The sequence below is a fragment of the Schistocerca gregaria genome, chromosome 1, assembly GCF_023897955.1.
Source record: "Schistocerca gregaria isolate iqSchGreg1 chromosome 1, iqSchGreg1.2, whole genome shotgun sequence".
NCBI lineage: Eukaryota > Metazoa > Arthropoda > Insecta > Orthoptera > Acrididae > Schistocerca > Schistocerca gregaria.
The window spans coordinates 204326086-204348306 of NC_064920.1; the positions used below are offsets into that span (position 1 = coordinate 204326086).

At 40.3% G+C, this 22221-nt stretch overlaps 1 protein-coding gene across 1 annotated transcript in view; it reads right to left on the minus strand.

The window, feature by feature from the left end:
* Window positions 1–22221, minus strand: part of LOC126336896 (cell division cycle 5-like protein) — a 90180-nt gene that overhangs the window by 66323 nt on the left and 1636 nt on the right. The window contains exon 2 of the mRNA XM_050001022.1: window positions 15121–15386. Coding sequence (XP_049856979.1) covers window positions 15121–15386 — 266 coding nt within the window. The remainder of the gene's footprint in view (window positions 1–15120; window positions 15387–22221) is intronic.

The following is a 22221-nucleotide window of genomic DNA, read 5'->3' on the forward strand; positions in this document are numbered from 1 at the left end:
AGGTGTATTGGCCACTGAAGGTGTATAAGCTTCTAAGTCAATGCAATAAAAGAATAAGGCAACTTATGTAACAAATTTTCATACTCGCAAATTCATCCATTAATACCTATACAATACTTCCCGTTCCACAGTGTCATGAAATTTAGCAAGAAACAAGGTTTCACAGTACAAATAAAGGAAAAATTAGCAGAAAATTCTTATTTTGTTATTAAATCATGCAAAAAACATATTTCTTTTGTCATTTGTTCTCGAACTTCCAAGTTAAAAATAAAACATTCTCGAAAGTGTTGGAAACCCCAGGACCAATATCTTACCAGTATCAGTATTGATAAGAGCAATAATCACAGAGATTCTCAGTTCCAAGGTTGAATGAACTGTCTACAACATAATTAAGTTTGTACGAAACCATCAGAGCTAGAGTCCTACTTGCACATGGCCAATTTTTTATTTATAACATGAAATTGGCAGTTGTGCACTCTATAGTATAAAGGACTTACATGTTTTGCATTTTATTTTGCAAAAAATATGATTCACCACAGCATTGATTATATCATAAAGGGGAACTGATGATTCCCACAATTTTCTTGCAAAGTGATCCTCAGATCACAGTCTATCACTTGAGAAAATAAAATTAATGTTTTTTTGTTCCTCATTATTTATTGGTTTTGTAATAGATAATTATAACAGAAAATAAAATTAATGCCTTTTTGTTCCTTCGTTACTTGTTGGTTTTGTAACAGATAATAGTTTTTCATTTTTTCTTGAGAACATAAAATAATCAATTGAAATTTCGAAGGTCCTGGGTAATATCCTCTCATTTGGGCCAAAAGAAATAACTGTAGAGGTCCCAAAGGACGCATGCATCACATGGTAACATCATTTCATGCTGTGATTTCCATCTTATAAAATTGAAATAATTTTATCTATTGAAAGAAACTGTAACTGAGTGTTTCACTTGCTAACATGAAATACTGAAAAGGAAAAAAACAATAACAATAAGATCATGAAAAGATAGACTGCTACTCTCCATATGGAAGAGATGTTGAGTTTAAGTCAGGCACAAGGAAAAGATTGTTATACATTTAAGTTTCTGGTCAGAAGGCCTTCTTCTGAAGTAAAAAATAGGCACACATTCACACAAGCACAAAACTCACTCTTTCTCTCTCTCACACACACACACACAATTCTGCTGTCTCAGGCCACTGAGGCCACACTGTAGACTGCAACAGCACCTTGTCACCTGATGGGAGAAGCCATCTGGCACGGGTGGTAGGTGTAAGGGCGAGACTGGGGAGGAGGGGAGGGGGGAGGAGGATAGCAGGGAAAGGGTGGAGAGAGTGTAGTGCTGCTTGCTGGAACATGTAAGGATTGGTGGAGACAGGATAAGGCTCCTAAATGCAGTTGAGAGATTTAGGATTCGGAAGGGAGGGGGAAAGAAGTGGGAAAAGAGAAAAGTAGAGAAGAGGAAACAAGACTACTGGGTATGTCAATGGAATAGGAGGCAGTGAAGTGCTGGAGTGCGAGAAGGGAACAAGTAGGTGAAGGTTGAGGCCAGGGAGGTTATGGTTCAAATGGTTCTGAGCACTATGGGACTTAACTTCAGAGGTCATCAGTCCCATAGAACTTACAACTACTTAAACCTAACTAACCTAAGGACATCACACACATCCACACCCGAGGCAGGATTCCTGCGACCGTAGCGGTCGCGCAGTTCCAGACTGTAGCGCCTAGAACTGTTCAGCCAACCCGGCTGGCAGGGAGGTTATGGGACAGCATGTTGCAGAGAGAGTTCCCACCTGCAATATCCAGAAAATCTGGTGTTGGTAGCAAGCATCCAGATGGCATGGACTGTGAAATATTCACCTAGGCACATCACAGAGTTGTGCAGCATGTGCAGCAACTGTGTGGTCCAGTTGTCTCTTGACCATTGTTTGTCAGTGGCCACTCATGCTGACAGACAACTTGTTATTTGCCACACCTGTGCAGAAAGCATCACAGTGGTTGCGGCTTAGTTTGCAGACCACATGGCTGACTGCCTTCACAGGTATCCCAGCCTCTCATGGGACTGGAGACAATTGTGATCGGTCTGGAGTAGGTGGTGGTGCGTGGATGTATGGGACAGGTATTTCATCTAGGTCTACAGCAGGGACATCAGCCATGAGGCAGTGGGCTGGGAGCAGGGAAGAACAAGAATACTGCATAGGTTCGGTGGATGGTATAATACCATTGTGAGAGAGGTGGAAAGTATAGTGGGTAAAATATTCCTCATTTCAGCACACAATAAGAGATAGTCAAAACTTGGTGAAGAATGTGATTGAGTTGCTCCAGTCCTGGGTGGTACTGAGATGGCTGGATGGTGGGTATGTGGGAGGTGGTTGGGGACTGGAGAGACAAGGCAAAGGAGATCTGTTTCTCGACAAGGTTGGGAGAGTAATTTGAGTCTGTGAAAGTATCAGAGAGATCCTTGGCATATATTAATAGTTTTGCAGTATGTCACAAAAATTTGTCATCTGAGAAAAAGAGTAAACTCTGAAGTTTCTGCAGAAAATTTTCAGAAATCTGCTGTGATTCAAATTACAACTAAATGAATCTGCAATTAAAAGAAAAGTATTCATACTTAATAATAAAACTGGAAAGATTAATGTGGGTTACACTCTGGTGTAAAATATCATTCCGAGCAAGCACAAATTAGCAAACACAAACTTCTTCAGAATACAGTCAAAATGCCACATCAGGTCAATAAAGAAGAATAAATTTAATTTTAGAAAACTACGTCTTCATAAAAACAATTTTAATCTCATTGCTGAGTGGTCATTTTTGCACTTAGGTACAAAATAATAATAATAATAATAATAATAATAATAATAATAATAAGTGTGATGTCACAGAATGGGAAGATCAATGATTAGCTCAAAAGGAAATTTTATTTAGATGCCTAGGAAATCAAATATTATCTGCATAGATTTGTTTCGGTTTTGTAATATTAACATCACCATACTAGTTTGTAAATCTTTAAACAGAACGTGACGTTAAAATACAATTTATGGACCTTAGGACCTTCACCATCATTCCATTGGCCCGAATGACAACTTCTGCACTGTTCCCATTCATCATGTGTTTGATGATACAGAAAAACATATGTGGTCTATTTAGAAAAAACATGTTACTGTTATAAATTATGTCCACCGTATGGAGCGCTGTTTAAAAACTGAATTAGCTTGGCCTTTCTTTAAATACTGTTGGTTGAGTCTGTTTCTTTATAAGTTTAATCACTTACAATTTCAATTATGTCAAAGGTACATTACTGAGAAACCTCGAAAATTTTGATTATTTATCTTGTGATCTCAAGAAAAAAATTAAATATAATTATTTGCTATAAAAACAAAAAATAACAAAAATAAATTAATTATCTTTTCTCATGTAGTAGACAATGATTTGAGAATCATTTCACAAATAAAAAATTTATGGAATATCCCTTCCTCTTTATTTCATATATGATATAATGGTAAACTGTGTTTTTTACAAAATGAAATACAAAAGTAAAGTGTAAATTTTTTGCAGTCTTTGTGGTTTTACTTAAAAGTATGAGCTTTTTCCCTACACTTCTTATACCGTATAGTACACAACCTGAAAATTTCACTTTATTTGGATGATAAATAAAAAAAAAGATAATTTATTTTTAAAAGGCATCAAATGTCATTTTGTGCCATAACAATGTTAAAAGCAACAAAGCTACCAAATTTTGAAGTTGCATAAAATAGAAAATGAAAGAGAGGAAATGTTCAAATTTGATATGACTGTTAATCATATCCAGAGGGAGAATAAATAAGCAAGGTTTCATCAAAATCTAAAATAGTGTGTGAAAAACTGCTTTTTTTCTCGTTGGACTAACATGCAACATATCGGCAATAGTGAACTCTCAGGGTGCTTCCAGTACAGCTACACAAGATACGCCATGACTCGTGCACATGAAAAATGTCAACTCAAATGACAGTACAGGAAACACAATAACACTTTAAAGAGCATGTATTTCCATAACTACCCATTTTTCCAGAATAAAATATTTTCAGTTCATTAGCACATTATTTCATGACAAAATCCCAATTTCCATTTACCACTGTTAATAGTAGAATTTATTACAGTTGCTCAATTTTCATTTAACAATGGAAAGTCCAGGATGGAATAATGAGAATGTTATGGAAAGTATACTTGCCACACACAACATAGTGGAGATGCTGAGGAAAAGCAAATCGGGTGGTGTGGGTGCAGATGAGGCGGGGCAGAGAGGGAGATAGGAGTGGTGGACAGTAAAGTACTGCTTGTGGGAGCATACAGGAGGCCAGGAAGGTTATGGGAATGTAGCAAATATTGTCGGGAGAGTTCACACCTGCACAATTCAGGAAAGCTGGTGTTGGTAGTAGGAAGGACTCAGATGGCACAGGCTATGAAGCAGTGTTGCACACTGTGCTCAGCAACTGGCTTGTCCAGATGTTTCTCGGACACAGTTTGTCGGTGGCCATTCGTGTGGACAAACGGCTTTGTTGGCTGTAATGCCAATGTAGAAAGCAGAACAGTGGTTGCAGCTTATCTCGTAGATCGCACGACTGGTTTCACAGATAGCCCTTCCTTTGATGGGATAGGTGATGTTTGTGACAGGACTAGAGAAGGTGACAGCAGGAGAATGTATGGGACAGGTCTATTACAGGGATCTGAGTCAAGGCGCAAGGTGTTGGTAGCAGGAGATGTGGGGATGAGTACCACTGTGGGAGGGGTGGGTAGGATAGTGATTAGAACATTCCTCACTTCAGATCATGATGAAAGGTACTCGAAACTCTGGGGGACAATATGTCCTGGGCGGTACTGAGTCACAGGGGAATGATCCTCTGTGGTCAGACAGTAGGACTTTGGGTGTACTTGGGTGACTGGTGAGATAAGACATGGAAGATCTGTGTTTGTACAAGCCTGGGAGGGTAATTATGGTCTGTGAAGGCCCCAGTGAGACCGTTGGTATATTTTGAAAAGGACTGCTCATCACCACAGATGTGACGGCCACAGGTGGCTGGGCTGTGTGGTAGGTACTTCTTGGTATGGAATGGGTGGCTGCTGTCAAAATGGAGGAATTGTTGGTGGTTGGTATGTTTGATATGGATGGAGGTACTGATCTAGCCATCTCTTTGGTGGAGATTAACATTGAGGAAGGTGATTTGTTGGGTTGAGGAGGACCAGATGAAGTGAATGGGGGAGGAAGTGTTAAGGTTCTGTAGAAATGTGGATATCCACATCACAAAGATGTCATCAGTGAATCAGAACCAGGCGGGGGTTTTGGGATAATGGATGGTTAGAAAGGGTTCCTCTAAACAGATCATGATTAGGTGCTTGCCCATAGTCATACCCAAGATTAGTTTGTAAGTGATGCCTTCAAAGAAGAAATAATTGAGGGTGACAATATAGTTGGCTTTGGCAGATTAGGAAGGAGGTTGCAGGTTTGGAATCCATTGGCTGTTGGTAAAAGTAGTGTCCGATAGCAGCAAGGCCATGGGCATTAGGGATGTAAGTGTAAGGGGAGGTGGCATTAATAATGACAAACAGGCCACCATATGATAAAGGAACAGGAACTGCGGAGAGCTGGTGGGGGAAATGGTTCATATCTTTTATATAGGGGGGCAAGTTACAGGTAATAGGCTGAAAGTATTGGTCTACAGGAGCAGAAATTCTCTCATTGCGGGGGGGGGGGGGGGGGGGGGGGGGGGGGGGGACAGTAACCAGCAACAATGGGGCATCTGGATGGTTGGGTCTATGGTTTTTAGGAAGCATGTAGAATATAGGAGTGCAAGGAGTGGTAGGGGTGAGGAGAGAAATAGACTCTGGGGAGAGGTTTTGGGATGGGCCTAAGGTTTTGAGGAGAGACTGGAGATCCTGCTGGATTTCTAGAATGGAGTTACTGTGGCAGGGTTTGTAGGTGGATGAATCTTGCAGCTGGCGGAGCCATTGAAAATGACAGTGATTATAAAATCATGATCACTTTTTAGGTGGTGGACTGTGGTTCTTTCTGCAGAAGTAAGGCAGGCAGGGTTCAACATTGGTCTTTGGTTAAGAATGGTAGGGTTGGTGGTGAAAAACTGTTTCCACTACAGGGACTAGGAGACAGAAAGAAGGTCTTTAACAAGTCCTGCATGACTGAATTTGGGAGCGGGGCAAAAGGTGAGGCCTTTGAAACGGACTAATACTTGTGTGCGACAGATGCTTTTGGAGGAAAGGTCTATAACTGTGTTACAGGTCTTTTTAGATTCTGGATTCTGCATTGTTGCAGGAGGAAGATTTTGAGGTTGGGGCAAATGTAGTAGGTCTGCAAGTCAGGGTTTGTCAGCTATGGGGTATGTGAGGGAGGTTTGGAGGGTGTTGTAGAGCTGATGGATAATAGTAGTCCAAAGTGGGAGTAGAAAGTGAATATGGTGGAGAGTTTTTTGATGTGGCGTTGTGCACGTAACTCTAGTTCCGGGAGGGCGACAGTTTCACTGGGTGATATGGGATCCAGGAATTTAGAATTGCATAGCAGTAGAATTTCATGGATGGAGATGAGGTACTGCAAGGAAGTTTGGCCCTGACTGACATGGTTTTGCAGGACGATGTTGGTGAGGATTAAGGACTCGCAGAATCTGAACAGATGGAGTTCACTGTGGAAGGAGGGGTTGCAGCTGGTGATGGGTAATTTGATAGTAAGACCATCTTGGGCAGGGACGGGGGGGGGGGGGGGGGGGGGGGAGATTCCATGAGCCAGCCAACAATGCAAGAACAGTATGTGAGACTGGGTTCTGGCTAGGACCAGGGAAACTTTTTGTATTGACGCAGATGGGAGGAGTAGGGCTTCCTGGTGGAGGATAAAAATGGGAAAAATATGTAAATAAAATAGAAATAAGTCCAAAAAATTCGCAAAAATACGCCAAAAACATGGTGAAATTATGAAAAGAGTTAAGTGGGTGAAGTATGGGAAAACCAGATGAAATCTGAAGGAGTGAGCCAACAGTGAACGGCAAAAACCAACTGAAATTAATATGAAAACATCTTGAATTAAAGAAAAATAAATAAAAAGATTGTAATGTGGGTTGCTGGTCTGTTAGTTGATGAGTGTGAAAAAGAGAGTTGGCACCTGTGACCAGACTACATGAAGTTAGTATGTGCGGAAACTGGAATAGAGAGGAGAAGGAGTGTGGGTGTGGGGTTGGTAGGGTGGGATACAACTTCATATGCCACCGGAAGGCACAGACAATAATACACAAAAATACGAAAGTGTGTCGCAGTAAGAGTGATCAATTTGATGGTCTAGGACACAAGATGCTGCACCAACATTAAGAGTGGTCCTGTAGCAATCCGTTGCACATAGCCGAGATGGTTGACACACTGTGGATCATAAGTGGAGTGTATAGTGTGGTTTGGTAGGTGGTAGGAGAAAAAAGGACGGACACTGAGTATAGTCATGTATTAAAAAATATTTACAAACGGAAACAGCATTGGGTTACAAGTTGGAAGAAAAGCCACAAGGTAAAATCAAACAATGGAAGATCCAGGACAGAATAATGAAAATGTTATGAAAAGGATAGTTGCTACCCACCTTATAGTGAAGACACTCAGTCGCTGATAGGCACAACAAAAAGACTGTCAAACAAAGCTTTCGGCAAAACAGGCCTTTATCAGAATTAGACAAAAAACACACACACACACACACACACAAACACACACACACACACACACACACACACACACACACACACACACGACCACACTCTCTGGCTGCCAAGACCAGGCTGCAAGCAGCAGTGCACGATAGGACAAATTAACTGGGTGATGGGGGTAAGGAGGAGGCCGGGACAGGGAAGGGGAGCGATAAGAGGACAGGGGTGGGGGACAGTACAGTACTGCTTGTGGGAGCATGCAGGAACGAGGTGGGGAGAGGGTAGCGCAGCTAGATGCAGTAGGGGGTTGTGAAAAAGGAGGGATGTAAAAAGACTGTGGGTGCGTTGGTGGAATAGAGGTCTCTTTAGGCTGGAATGGAAACAGGGTAGGGGATAGGTGGATACGGGACAATGACTAACAAAGGTTAAGACCTGGAGAGGTTATGGAAATGTAGATTATATTGTAAGGAGGGTTCCCACCTGTGCAATTCAGAGAAGCTGGTGTTGGCAGGAAGGATCCAGATGGCACAGGCTATGAAGCAGTCATTGAAAAAACATCATTCTGGGCAGCGTGCTCAGCAACTGGATTGTCCAGCTGTTTCTTGGACACAGTTTGTTGGTGGCCTTTCATGTGTACAGACAGCTCATTGGTTGTTAAGCCCACATAGAATGCAGCAAAGTGGTTCCAGATGTGGTCGTAGATCACATGGCTGGCCCTGTGTTTCAAGAGACAGGTGATGTTGTGACTGGACTGGAGTAGATGGCAGTAGGGGGATGTCTGGGACAGCATGTAGGACTATTACAGAGATATGGGCTATGAGGCAAAGGGTTGGGAGCAAGGGATTGCGTACGGATGGGTCTCGTATGTAGCCCTGTGTTTCATGGGACAGGTGATGTTGTGACCGGACTGGAGTAGGTGGCGGTAGGAGGGTATCTGGGACAGAATGTAGGCCTATTACAGAGATATGGGCCATGAGGCAAAGGGTTGGGAGCAAGGGATTGTGTAGGGATGGACATGGATATTGTGTAGGTTCGGTGGGCGGCAGAATACCACTGTGGGATGGGTGGGAAGGACAGTGTGTAGGATATTCTGTACCTCATGGCACAATGAGAGGCAGTCGAAACCAAGGAAGAGAATGTGAGTCAGTTGCTCAAGTCCTGGGTAGCACTGAATTATGCTCCTCTGTGGTTCAAATGGCTCTGAGCACTATGAGACTTAACTTCTGAGGTCATCAGTCCCCTAGAACTTAGAACTACTTAAACCTAATTAACCTTCCTAATTAACCTAAGGACATAAGGACATCACACACATCCATGCCCGAGGCAGGATTCGAACCTGCGACCGTAGCGGTCGCACGGTTCCAGACTGTTGCACCTAGAACCACTCAGCCACCCCTGCCGGCACTCCTCTGTGCCCGGATGGTGAGACTCTGGGAGGTGGTAGGTGACTGTTGAGATAAAGTATGAAAAAACCATTTTTGTACAAGGTTGGGGGAAGGGGAGGGGGGGTATTACAGTCTGTGAAGGCCTCAGCCTTGGTATATTTCGAGAGAGACTGCTACTCAGAACAGATGCAGCATCTGAGAGCTGTCAGAGTCATCCACCCACAAACCCTGCCACAGTGACCTCATTCCAGAAATCCATCAGGATATCCAGTCTCTCCTTAAATCATAAGGTCCATCCCAGAACCTCTTCATGAATCCATCTCTCTCCTCACCCTACCATCCCCCGCAACCCTTCCTTCCACATGCTTCCCGAAGTGCAGAAACCCACGGTGCCCCATTATGGCTGATTGATGTGCCTGCACTGAGAGAACCTCAGCTAGTGTAAACTAACATTTTTAGCCTATAACCTGCAACCTACACTCCTATTTAAAAATACCAACCACTTCCCCCACCGACTCCCCACATTTCCTGTTCCTTTACCACGTGGTGCCCTGCTCGTCACTATTAATGCCAGCTACCTTTACACTAACATCCCTATTGTCCATGGCTTTGCTGCTACTGAACACTACCTCTCCCAATGTCTGACGGATTCCAAACCTACAACCTGCTTCCGAGACACCCTGATCAACTATATCCTCACCCACAATACCTTCTCCTTTGCAGGCATCACCTACAAACAAATCCAGGGTATAACTATGGGCAACCATATGGTGTCATCCTATGCAAACCTATTCATGGTCCATCTAGAGCAATCCTTACTATCTACCCATAATCCCAAAACCCTTAACTGTTTCAGATTCATTGTTGACATCGTGATCTGGATCGAGGGCGAAGACACCATATATATATACATATATATATATATATATATATATATATATATATATATATATATATATATATATATATATATATATATATATATATATATATATATATATATATATATATATAGCAAAGATTCCAAGACTTACCAAGTGGGAAAGCGCCGGTAGACAGGCACAATAAAAAAACACACAAACACACCCACAAAATTTCGAACTTTCACAACCGGCGGTTGCTTCGTCAGGACGAAGGCCCACACAAACACACACACAAAATTTCGAGTTGCTTCGTCCTGACGAAGCAACCGCTGGTTGCGAAAGCTCGAAATTTTGTGTGTGTGTGTTTTTATTGTGCTTGTCTACCGGCGCTTTCCCGCTTGGTAAGTCTTGGAATCTTTGTTCTTAATATATTTTTCCCATGTGGAAGTTTCTTTCTATTTTATTTACATCCTCCAGAATTCAACACCTTGTCCCTTATTCACTTCACCTGGTTCTCCTCAACCCAAGAAGCCAAATTCCTCAATGTTAACCTCCACCTCAAAGATGGATGCATCAGTGCCTCCATCCATACCAAACATATCAACAGTACCCATAGCTGTTCTATCTGTAGTGACGAGCAGTCTCTTTCAAAACATACCAAGGGTCTCACTGAAGCCTTCACACGCCGTAATTGCCCTAACAACCTTGTACAGGAACAGATTTCCCATGCCTTATCTCTCCAGACACCCACCATCTTCCCAAGTCCCCCTGTCTGGTCACAGAGGAGCATTCTCCCATGACTCAGTACCACCCAGGATTGAAGCAACTGAACTACATTCGCCGCCTGGGTTTCAATTACCTCTCAGTGTGCCCTGAAATGAAGAATGTCCTACCCACTATCCTTAACACCCCTCCATAGTGATATTCTCCTGCCCACTGAACCTACACAACATCCTTGTCCATCCCTACACAACTCCAGCTCCCAATCTCTTACCTCATGGTCCCTATCCTTCTAATAGCCCTAGATGCAAGACCTGTCCCATACATCCTCCCACCACCACCTACTCCGGTCCAGTCACAATGATCACCTATCCCACGAAAGGCAGGGCTACCTGTGAAACTAGACATGTGACCTACAAGCTAAGCTGCAACCACTGTGCTGCATTCTATGTGGGCATGTCAACCAACACACTGCCTGTCCACATGAATGGTCATCGACAAACTGCGATCAAGAAAGAGCTGGACAACCCAGTTACTGAGCACGTTGCCCAACACAACATTCTTCACTTCAATGACTGCTTCACAGCCTGTGCCATCTGGAACCTTTTCAACAACACCAGATTTCCTGAATTGCACAGGTATGAACTCTCCCTACAATATATCCTATATTTCCGTAATCCTCTTGGTCTCAACATTTGTTAGTCATTGTTCTTTACCCACTTCCCTGTTCCCATTCCAGCACTACACAGCCTCCTATTCCGCCAGTGCACCCACAGACTTTTTACTTCTCTCCTTTTCCACTGACCCCCTCCCTGCCCCCCCCCCCCCCCCCCCGTCCACCATCTAACTTCATACTGCATCTGGCTGCCCTACCTTCTCCCACTTCGTCCCTGTACACTGCCACATTCAGCATTTTACCGTCCCTCACCCGTACCCTGCTATCCGTACTCCTCCCCGCCCGAGCCTCCTCTTTACTCCCACCACCTAGTTTGCTTCACCCACCATGCACTGCTACTTGCAATCTGTCCTCAGCAGCCAGTTGCGCGCACATATGTGTGTGTGTGTGTGGTTTTTTTTGTTTTGATTGATTTTCTCACACAGGCAGCATTTATGGATGGCTAGCAACATAATCACTGGAAAAACTAAATACATTTTAAGCCATCCACATGTCAAAATAGCCTTGTAGTTTTTGTACCACTTCTATCCTCCCATCCACTTCCCTCTCAAATGGTCCAAAAGAAAAATTACTCTTCGTGAACAGCCATGTGAGCTCACATTACTTTGACTGTAAGTTATTTTATGAGGTATGCATAGCAGGAATAAAGTGCTGTCTGACTCCTCTTGGAATACCTTAGTGGTTAACCTCTTTGTGATCTATTGTGTGTCTCTTGCAGCATCTGCCACTACATTCGCATGCACATGAGAAGGCTGCTGGTGATGCAAAGTGCACTAAGAAGTGTACCACATGATGCATCAAAGAATAATGTATTCTGCCCATGTCTTCTGTGTATGTGTTTCATGGCATTTGTAGAATATTTAGCGCTGGTTTTTGTTACACTAAGCATGGTGAGGGTATTTCACCGCTGTAGCGTTAATTGGCAGCATAAAGGAAATTCGTGAAGTATTGCAGTAAAAAGTGACAGCGATAGCTTTCTAAGCATATAAATTTTTCTAGGGAAGCTCAGTAGCAGATACAGTGACCCAGTGTGGTTCTTAGCCCAGCACTGCCAGGTACCAGGGAGATATAGCACACCGGCAATGCCACAGGGTGTTCCCCATCTCTCTCTGCACAGAAAGCATCACACAACTGCCTTCTTACATGCACACAAGCCTAAGAGTTGGAGAAACATTTCTGAAGCTCTCTCATACTTCTACCTTCAATTTAGATAACACATAATGTAGTAGATGTACTGGAAAATGCATCAACTGCTAGAAATATGCTCTCCTTTTTAGGCTCGTCCCTATCTCCTGTAATGATCGCACCTGGTGATGGTCAATACTGACAAGACAGTCATCTATAATCCTCCAAATGACAGTTTTGTAAGCTACCTCCTACCTCCTTCACAAGTGCTTAGATTTTCTTTGGACTCTTCAAATGAATCTCATTCTGGGGTATTCCGTTTTAAAATGCCATGGATACACACTTCTAAGTATTTAATACCCGTTACTGTTTCTATTATGGAAAGGATAGACTGCTACTTACCATATAGTGGAGTTGCTAAGCCACAAACAGGCACAATAAAAAGACTGATAATCAAGTACATAAAGAGTGTATATATGTGTGTGTGTGTGTGTGTGTGTGTGTGTGTGTGTGTGTGTGTGTGTGTGTGTTTTACCTACTTTAGAAGAAAACCTTTTGGCTGAAAGTTTACTTGTTTAGCAGTCTTTTTATTGTACCTGTCTGCAACTCAACATCTTCATTATTTACACACAATATGTTACATTTTTTTGTGCTGAATGTCAACTGCTTGGCCCTGTATCAAGTGTTGAACATCTACATGTCTTCCTACACTCCACTACAATTTTCTAGCACTGAAACCTGCTTATATTCAATAGCACTAACAGCAGTCTTCTAGAGCTTCTGACATTATCATTCAGGTTAAATCAAGTAGCAAGTCATCAATCACAGCCATACAGTTGCTCTGATATTCCATAAGGCTGAATTCTTTTCATTAGGTGACAGAGCAGAACTATGTCAAACACCTTAAGGAAGAAAAGAAACATAGTCCCACTGAGTTAACAATCTATGTTGAGGTCTAAGGAGAAGAAAAGTGCTAACATGCAAGCATAAAACTAGTTCCATAATTCTACAGAGATGTGGTCATCAATCTAAGCCTATAGTTTTGCACTCCTGATTAGTGGCCCTTCATGAAAGTTGACCTTTCTCCAATTATTTTTTAGTTCTGGTGAAATGTGAGTAATTGCTGATAGAAACAGTGTGTATTCCCACACACAATCAATATAGAATCATGCAGGTACCCCAAAAACTCTAGCCACATGTTCAATAGCGTGTGTGTTAGCTAAGTATGACATCATTTGAAAGTTAAGCATTGTTTTCTGTTTCGATTACGTGCCTATCAACCACTCAATTTACTTCCACTATTTACCCCATTATCTGTCATTTGAGCACTTATGCTAAGATGGAGACGAGGAAACAAAATAATTCTCAATAACTTTCACAAGTTAGAATTCAATACTTTGCTCTACCTGTTTCATTAATTGGTTATTCTTTTTCCTCTTTATATGTAAACGCAAATGAGCAAACAAAATCACACTTCAGAAATCAAGCTATTGTCTTAGGTAGCAGCTTGCATATTTTATAAACTTTTAAAAATCTGTATTAATTTATGGAACGAATATCCAGCTCTCTATTGGGAACATCTCATTTAATAACATGATTAATTTAAATTTCTGACAATGCCAAGAAGCTACTGACCAATCTTTATGGTGTTATGTAACTATTTTGGATCAATCTACATTTATGAAATTACTTGTCTGCTTTAACCTATGACATAATTGTGTTATGATGTGTGACATCATGGTGGCACTGCATATTTGAAGTGATTAGGTTTGCAAAGGGCATGATAGGGTATGCGGTGGTGCTCATTATGTGAGATGTTTATGTTCCTAAATTTAGTGTGAGTACTGTAAGTGATTAATTGAATTTATTGAGCTTTGTTTATGTGAATGATATTGGTTTTTGTTAGTTACAGATACAATGACAAAGTTGATGAGTAGGTCCTGGTACGCTGCAATAGGGGAGAACATGATGATCATGACTAAATTCCTACACTTCTTTGGTTTAATTGTTGAGTGTGTGAAGTGCTGCATTTGTGCAGAAAGTATAACATTGACCACAGCTGCTGCATTTCGGATAATGGATCAGAACATGTGGTTTTATCTGTGGTACAATGTAGGGCATTCTATCCAGAAGAGTTTCATTTTTGAGAAATCTAGGTTAGCCATGTGAGAGATTGTGTTGATGACAGATTATTTTTCTTATCACTAGATTGCTAGGCTTGCGTGTCAGCTGACTGGTTGCAAGAACATTTTTCTGTTATTTTTTCGTTGTTGCTGTCCATATTTGTTGTGTGTATGGTACGTATGTATGTGAGTGTGCATGTACATATGTGCATAACTGTGTGTTCTTGTATACTGGAACTGGTGTTAATGCAGTGTCTTATGACATTTGGATTGTGGTTGTAAATATGATGGAGTTAGTTATATGTAGACTGCTAAGGTTAGGTTTTCCATAATAGTTGACATCATGAGCGCCATATTACATAAGCCTGACGCAGGAGTATGCGCCATCCTGATGATCTCATGGTACAAAGCTAACAGGTGATATTCCAAGTGTCCTGTTTTGTCACTATTTAACATGACAAAATCATAATGTGATGTAGGCAGCTAAATACTGAATAGTGTAAAGAGAAATTGATTCTTTTTTGACACTGTCATATAACTAAAGTAAGATTTCCTTACAAGAGATATTCATATCTTTCGAGGCATTGTGCTGCTGTTCTCCCAATTATTGGTGCAATAGTTCTCCACTGAGTGGGCATTAGCTTTGCTAAATGTAACAGCTTTTCATCTTCTTCTCGGCTCCATTCAGTCTTTTTTATGCTTGGGTCAAGCCACTCATACCACCGAGCCTTACACTGTTTCGCTGATTTTCTGTGCAACAGTGATGCAATACGAGACCACTGGTTTTTCCCATACTTCATAACCGCTGCTTTCAGAATCTCATCCTACAAGAAAAAATGTAAGATTAGCAAATATTAATTTGTCATTTAATATAGTTAAAATCTACTACATAGTTAAACATACTCACCCAGCTTTACAAACAACACAGTTTCCAAAAGTAGTAGTCAACAATGGTTTAGAGGATCACAAGCTCACTTTCTAAAGCAGCGCACAGCATGTTTTGCATGTGTCAACACATCAAATTTTCAACGATTTATCCCTAATTACTGATCACATTAACAATATATTTCCTTTATCGCTAGTTTTATGTTCAAAAGTCGCTCTACAGAAGATGTAATTTTTATAACCCATTACTCATTAACTTTCATTCTAAGACATGTAAAGTGAAAAGTTACAGCAAGTGTACTGCTTATTACCTAAAGATATGTCCACCCACTGACGTGTTACTATTTTATTAACATTTATAAATTTATCTCCACTTATTATTCTGTCAATATCATATTTATACAAAAACAAATTTAACTTTGATCACATTTGAACACACTTCATAGCAATGTGAATGTATCCCACAGGGTGCTGAAGTTACCACTGTCTGAGTTCATTAACATGCTGAGTTCGTTGAAAATTTGAAGTGCAACTATGCTGACAATAGAAGGAAACATTTCTCGCTCACCTTCTTCCTTGGCACTGGAACGAAGGAAGATTAAGGTTTAACATCCCACCGATGTTAAAGCCTTTCAAGACGGAGCACAAATTGAGACAGACGAAGTAAATAAGCAGTGCCCTTTTTTAAAGAAACCACCCTAGCATTTTCCTTAAGAGATTTAGGAACAAATGGAAAACTTAAATTTTGGTAGCTAGAGGACGATTTGACTAACATCCATCAAATATGAGCCCAATGTCTTCTTCCTGGATGACTTAGTCAAACAAACACAAAAAATATGTTTTGGAACCAAGTGTCATATGTTGTTGGCCATTACAATAGCCTTTCACCATAACTAACTCTCTCTCTCTCTCTCTCTCTCTCTCTCTCTCTCTCTCTCTCTCTCTCTCTCTCTCTCTCCCTCTCTCTCTCTCTCTCTCGCCATCATACCTGGGAGTGTAGACAACTATTTTCCAACCCCACAATCGAGAATGGTTATCATCTGGTGGCATACCTGTGTTTTGTCTTTCTGCTTCCATCAACATTACAAGTATACAGCTGGCTCACTTATGATTCTCACCCAAGCTTTGTACTGATTGCCTTCAACAAATTTCCAACAACTGATCCCCTTGCTTCAGAGAACACTTTATCCTTATTATATAAGTTTAGTAATCAACAAGAGGAAATAACGTTGAAAATTTCTTATTTGTATCAGGCAATTTCTCCCATAAATTACAGCTTACAACAACCCACCACCATGCACTTAATCCCCTCGTGCTCTTGAGATTACATAACTCATTTCAGCTCCCTGCCTCTCTTTCTGGAAACTACCATCTTCAACCTGCAATATGTTCACAGAAATTTTTACTAACTAGCCTGTCAATATGGGACAGACTAAATTATTGAGAAAAGTGTATACTCTTCTGTCAACAACTAATATTTCTATCTACATCCCGTTCACTGTCATTTTCATTTTCTGTCTATTCTCACATAACTGTCTGCACTAACAGTTTCAGTAGCTCTCTTGCGTTTACTCATTTCCTCTTCATAGAAACAACAGACCAATTTGTAAAAGATAAAAAAATTGGTGCACCAGTTCTGTTTCTGTAAAAGAAAAACCACAGGACCACCATGAGTAACCAGCTGATGCTTTTTCTATATAAAATTTCCCTCTCTCTGTTTCTTATCATGTGGTTCTGCACCTTTTATAGGTCAAGCAAACCTACAGTATGTTGGCTTCATCCTGTAATGTAATGATAATATGGTGTGTGATGCCATATATGAAAAATGAGGAAGACAATAGAATAATGACAGTATTTCTTTTGCATCTATATTAATTTTTGGAAAGTAAGTTGTGCTGACAGACTTATCAGTAGCATAGCCTGAGGTCTGACAATTTGGTTGTGCGTTGATGACGCCAACAAATGTGAATATAAATTTTAGACATATCTCCATTGCAGCCTGAGGACTATGCTGACTTGAAAGACGTCAGTTTGCACACGAGTTGGCAACATATTTTGAAACATGTCAGTTAAACCCCTTTTACTGTGTACTGTATAGGGACACTACTCAGTTCACAGTCTGGTTGCTGTGACTCAATCACTACTGCAACGAACTGTTTTTCCTAAGCTTATTATATAAGCATAGTCCATATCAATTCAGGCAGGCTAGGAAAAAATCTTACTTTCATAATCTCGGATATTATTGAAATTAGCATATGTTAAAATGAAGGAAGTGTTAGATTCCAATTTTGTTGGTTTGTTGTGTTTTTTGAGGTAGTGATGATTATGGACATGGTTTTAGTTTTGAGTTTCATGATTTGGTATCGGTAGTTTCTGTTGACCTATAGAGGTCAAGGGAAGTGTTCGATTCCAGCGGATGTGGTTTTTAGTTGATTTTAGGAAGGTTGTGGTCGTTTTATTTTATCACTTTCGTCGTTTGGTTTAGTGGCGTGTGTTTATTTTTAGTTTGTACCCACCCAAAAACCCCCACCTGTCCCGTTGGTTTCATTATATTTTTGGAGGAATATGAATTTGATGGTTTTTCGATTTATTTTTGTGTTGTCATGTTTACGTAATGACGTCGTGGTCGCAATATGGGAGTAGTTGTGAATGGCCGTTTCCGCCATATTGGTGACGTCACTGTCACTGGTCAAAGCAGACGGGCAGAATTGGACGTTTCCATTAACCCCAAATGTGCACCTGTCGGCTACATCATCTAAAGTAGTCAGTTCTGTACTTCCACACCCCATTTTCCAGCCAGTGTAGCAACGCAGTAAGTCGACACCAAGGACGATCAATGAAGAAATAAAGTAAGCAAACCGTCACATTTTATCACCACATTATCGCATAACAGGTTCATAAAAATCCAAACCTAGCCTTCTTTAACACAATTTTAGTTTTGAAAGATGAGTAAGAGGCCCATTTTTCAAATATTTTAAATGGTTCCAAAATGTATGTGAAAGGTCCAAAGACTTAAAAAGGTTTCAATTCATACAACTTCCGTGCACTCTGTTTTGTATTGAAATTAGCCAGTCTATGAACTAAACCTGTGTTCCACTGCTTCAGTAACTTCCTTTGATACAGAGTGATGCCCTTCCGTTGAACCAATAGGAACTGGAGCACTTTCAATCTTCAAAACAATGTGAACAGGAACTGAGCACTGATGGTGTTGTTGCTGTCCTTCAGCTGGAAACTTGTGCCCGGTAGCTGGTCCATGTGGTAGCATAATATTCACTACAATTTCGTTTAACTCATAACTGGTGTCTATAATCTCTAGAATCCAAAATTCACAGTCAATATGCACACACCTCAAACATCCCCCTTCTCAGGTTGTGAAACTGAATATTATCCTGCAGTTTCTGAGGCATTGGCCAAACAAATGAAATTTCTTCTTTCTTGCTCTTTAAAGTGTGTGCAATATGATTTCGCCCATCACTTTGAGTCCAAAAATATGTCTTCTGAATTCCTTTCACAGGAGCAGATTGTTTGGACATTTTTTCTTCGTTCTGCTCACGGAATTCTTCTATTTCCTCTTTGGACAAAAGAATGCTGTGGATGTGTAAGATTTCATGACTCTCATAAAATCCTCAGCATTCTGAATCCTAGCTGTGCTTGGTATGGAAAGATTGTTTTGTAGCATGGTGTTTCAGCAGGCGTCCTACATCATCACAATGCCCCTTCCCGCCACTAGCACTTTATACCTAGTCAATTGGCACAAACGACTTACTGAATTCAAACAGCTGGTGACAACTTTTAAAATGACTAGGAGCACCATCATAACTAATGGTGATCTACTCCACCTCTGTTCGCAGTTGAAGAGTTTTGTGCATTGCTAGCAACGCACGCGCTAAGTATATGCTGTGTCATCACTTCTAACAGCAGCACTTGTGATCTTGTTTTGAAAATATGTCACTCCTGTAAAAATTGAAACCTGGTCATTACTCCAGTGATACCTTTGTGCTACACACTAGTTCTCAGCAAAATCATAGTGTAGCACTTAACATAGTTCTTCAGCCTGTATACACTTTTTCACTTCTGCAATGTGCTGTTCTTGCGATTTCTTCAGATGCTGGTGTGTTACTGCTTTCACTGACCATTTACCAAGTACATCAATGAAACTATCAAAGGCAACACTTTTCTTAATTAGTTTATTTTCCTCCCATATCGCATATGTAATTTCTGGAGAATTATCTGCTATGTCTTCCAGGCCAAGGGTCTGTAAAGACAGTCCTCCCTTTCCACGGCAGTCACCACATTCTTGAAACAGGAAAGTCTCTTACTTTACGTCACAGACTACTAATGACTTCACACGCCCAACCAAGTTGTCATATGTCACATGCTCCAATACGTTCTTCAAAGTTACCACACACAGTTCAAAATTTGCACAACACACACATAAACAGACATGTCTAGATGGGTATGGAACTACCCACTTAGGTCATAGTCCATAAAATTTTGATCTTCCAATATGAGAAGTTGCATAGTTGCTCTTATAAATTGCAAAAGTTTCTTTAATACTGCGAGCCACCTACCTCTCCGCTTTCACAACTTTTGACCTTCAATTGTTCCAGTTATAGTGTCTTTTATGTTGGCACTCTGGCAAGAACAGTCCCATTTATCTTCCAGATAAAATGATTGCGCTATCTCAACTCCAGATACTTCTTCAGGATGACCGTAATAGGGACTCCTTTTACAGACCTTACATTTATTGATTTGTCTGTCATGTACTTTGATATGATGTAATGTGGTTCAAAATTGGTTTCTTTGAAAATGTCTCTGGAATAATAGTTAAAACTTGCACCTTTTCACAGTACGATGCACAATATTCCAACAGCTGAATTGATATTTGTGAAAAATTTCTGGCCATTTTCTTCTGAAGATGGAATTTCTATTTTGAAGAGTGTGATCAGTTTTGCTGTAGTGTATTCATCCATAGCTTTAGCAATTTCTCTGCACTTTCTTGATTCATAGAGCTTATGACTCGACTTCACTGACCACAGTTCCTTAACAAGACTAATATCTGCCTCTGTAGTTGACTGATTTAGGTTATTTAATTCTTCCTCTATTGATGCAAAATTTGCATTATCTGCACCATGGGAGGCTTCACCTTGTTTAGATACTATCCTTGATGTTATACGAAAAGTTGTCACTGCAAACATCTTCACTTTGAAACAGTCTTCAAATGAGAACACTTATTCCCAACCTGAACAAAGTCTGTTTCTTTGTTTGTCTTATATATCACTCTTTTATGGATATGCAAATAGTTAGCACACTTCACTCTCCTGTGGCCCCAGTCAGAAGACATCTCAAACAGTCCTCACAAAACACACTGCAACTGTGTAAACTGGCAAAACCCTCACTAAAACACAGAACTCATTGGATTGTCTCAGATTTCTTAGAAGCCTCTTCAGTAAACAAATTATCACTGAACAACTACAATACAGAAACCTGCAATGAACAATTTCGACAAACAAACTAACAAGAAACTAGAACAAAGTGTAAGAAATATCTGCGACAATGAAAGTGAAAAGAAATAACTGCAATAAAAGCAATAAACATTGTAACAAAGAAATTAGTAAGAAACAACTCCAATGAAGACAAGTTACTTTTTTAATTTTTTTTTTTTTTTTTTTAAATAGAATGTGTCCAACTTAAAAGTGAAATCTCTCCTTTTCAGGGAATGTAGAACTATGTGATACTAATCAACAGGGGAAAAAATAAAATAAAATAAAACTTTTGTGGTTGGCAGTTTTCAATTTTTTTTCTGTAAATTATAAAAAAAAGTTCAGAACGCTACAGTGAAAAAACTTTGACAGATAAGTCAAAATGATGGATTTCTTCATAACATTAAAGCAATTATCTTTCAAATAAAAAAAAACAACAAAATAACTAGAACTGTTCCAGAGATACAGCATTTTAATTTTTTTTCGTAATTCACATCTTCAAAATTGTATTCGCAGTGTCATCTTTGGAGGCCTGTATCTCAAGGCAGGAATTTTTTCGGATAAACCAAAAAAATACGCGAAACTTCCTGGCAGAGTGAAAATCTCATTCTGGAAAAAAAATTACGTGTTTATTACTTACTTAACATACGCTAAATTCAACAACATCCAAGACTATGATGGTAACACCCCTGCCTGAAGTGACACGAATTATTCCTGTGGGTCCTTAAAGCTCAATAATAAAACCTAAAATAAGTTATTTTCTCTTTAGAAGAGATCTTTCCCCACCTGAAATTTCAGTATTGATCATCAGCTCTTGGAGGATTTTATCATAACTTGGCACTGTGTTTTTTTGCCCAAGAGGAGGACATTAGTGAGAGCTTTGTTACTGACTGTTAATTATTTTCTATACAAATGTGTTCTGACTTCATTAAGTATAAGTTTAGACTACAGTCCAGATGTTGCTGAAATTGATGAATCAGTATCTGAGAAAGCTATGAATGGGAAAGTTTTTTGGGGGACCTGGCAGCAGTATGTCATCCTTTCTAGGGAGTGAGGTAGTTCAGAGTATTTTTAAGGCAGTCAGGAAAAGAACAATGAGGATGATTGGAGGACTATGCCGAAATGAGACAGAGTCAAATATTATTTGTGATTCTTTTGTACTTTACATAGATTTGGGGAAAAGTGTGTAACAACATTTGAAGGGAAATAATAGACCAGACTTTAAAAGTTGCAAGACTGGGACTTGCACTAATATAACAGAAGGGGGCTGGAAAGGAGGGGAAGGGGTGGG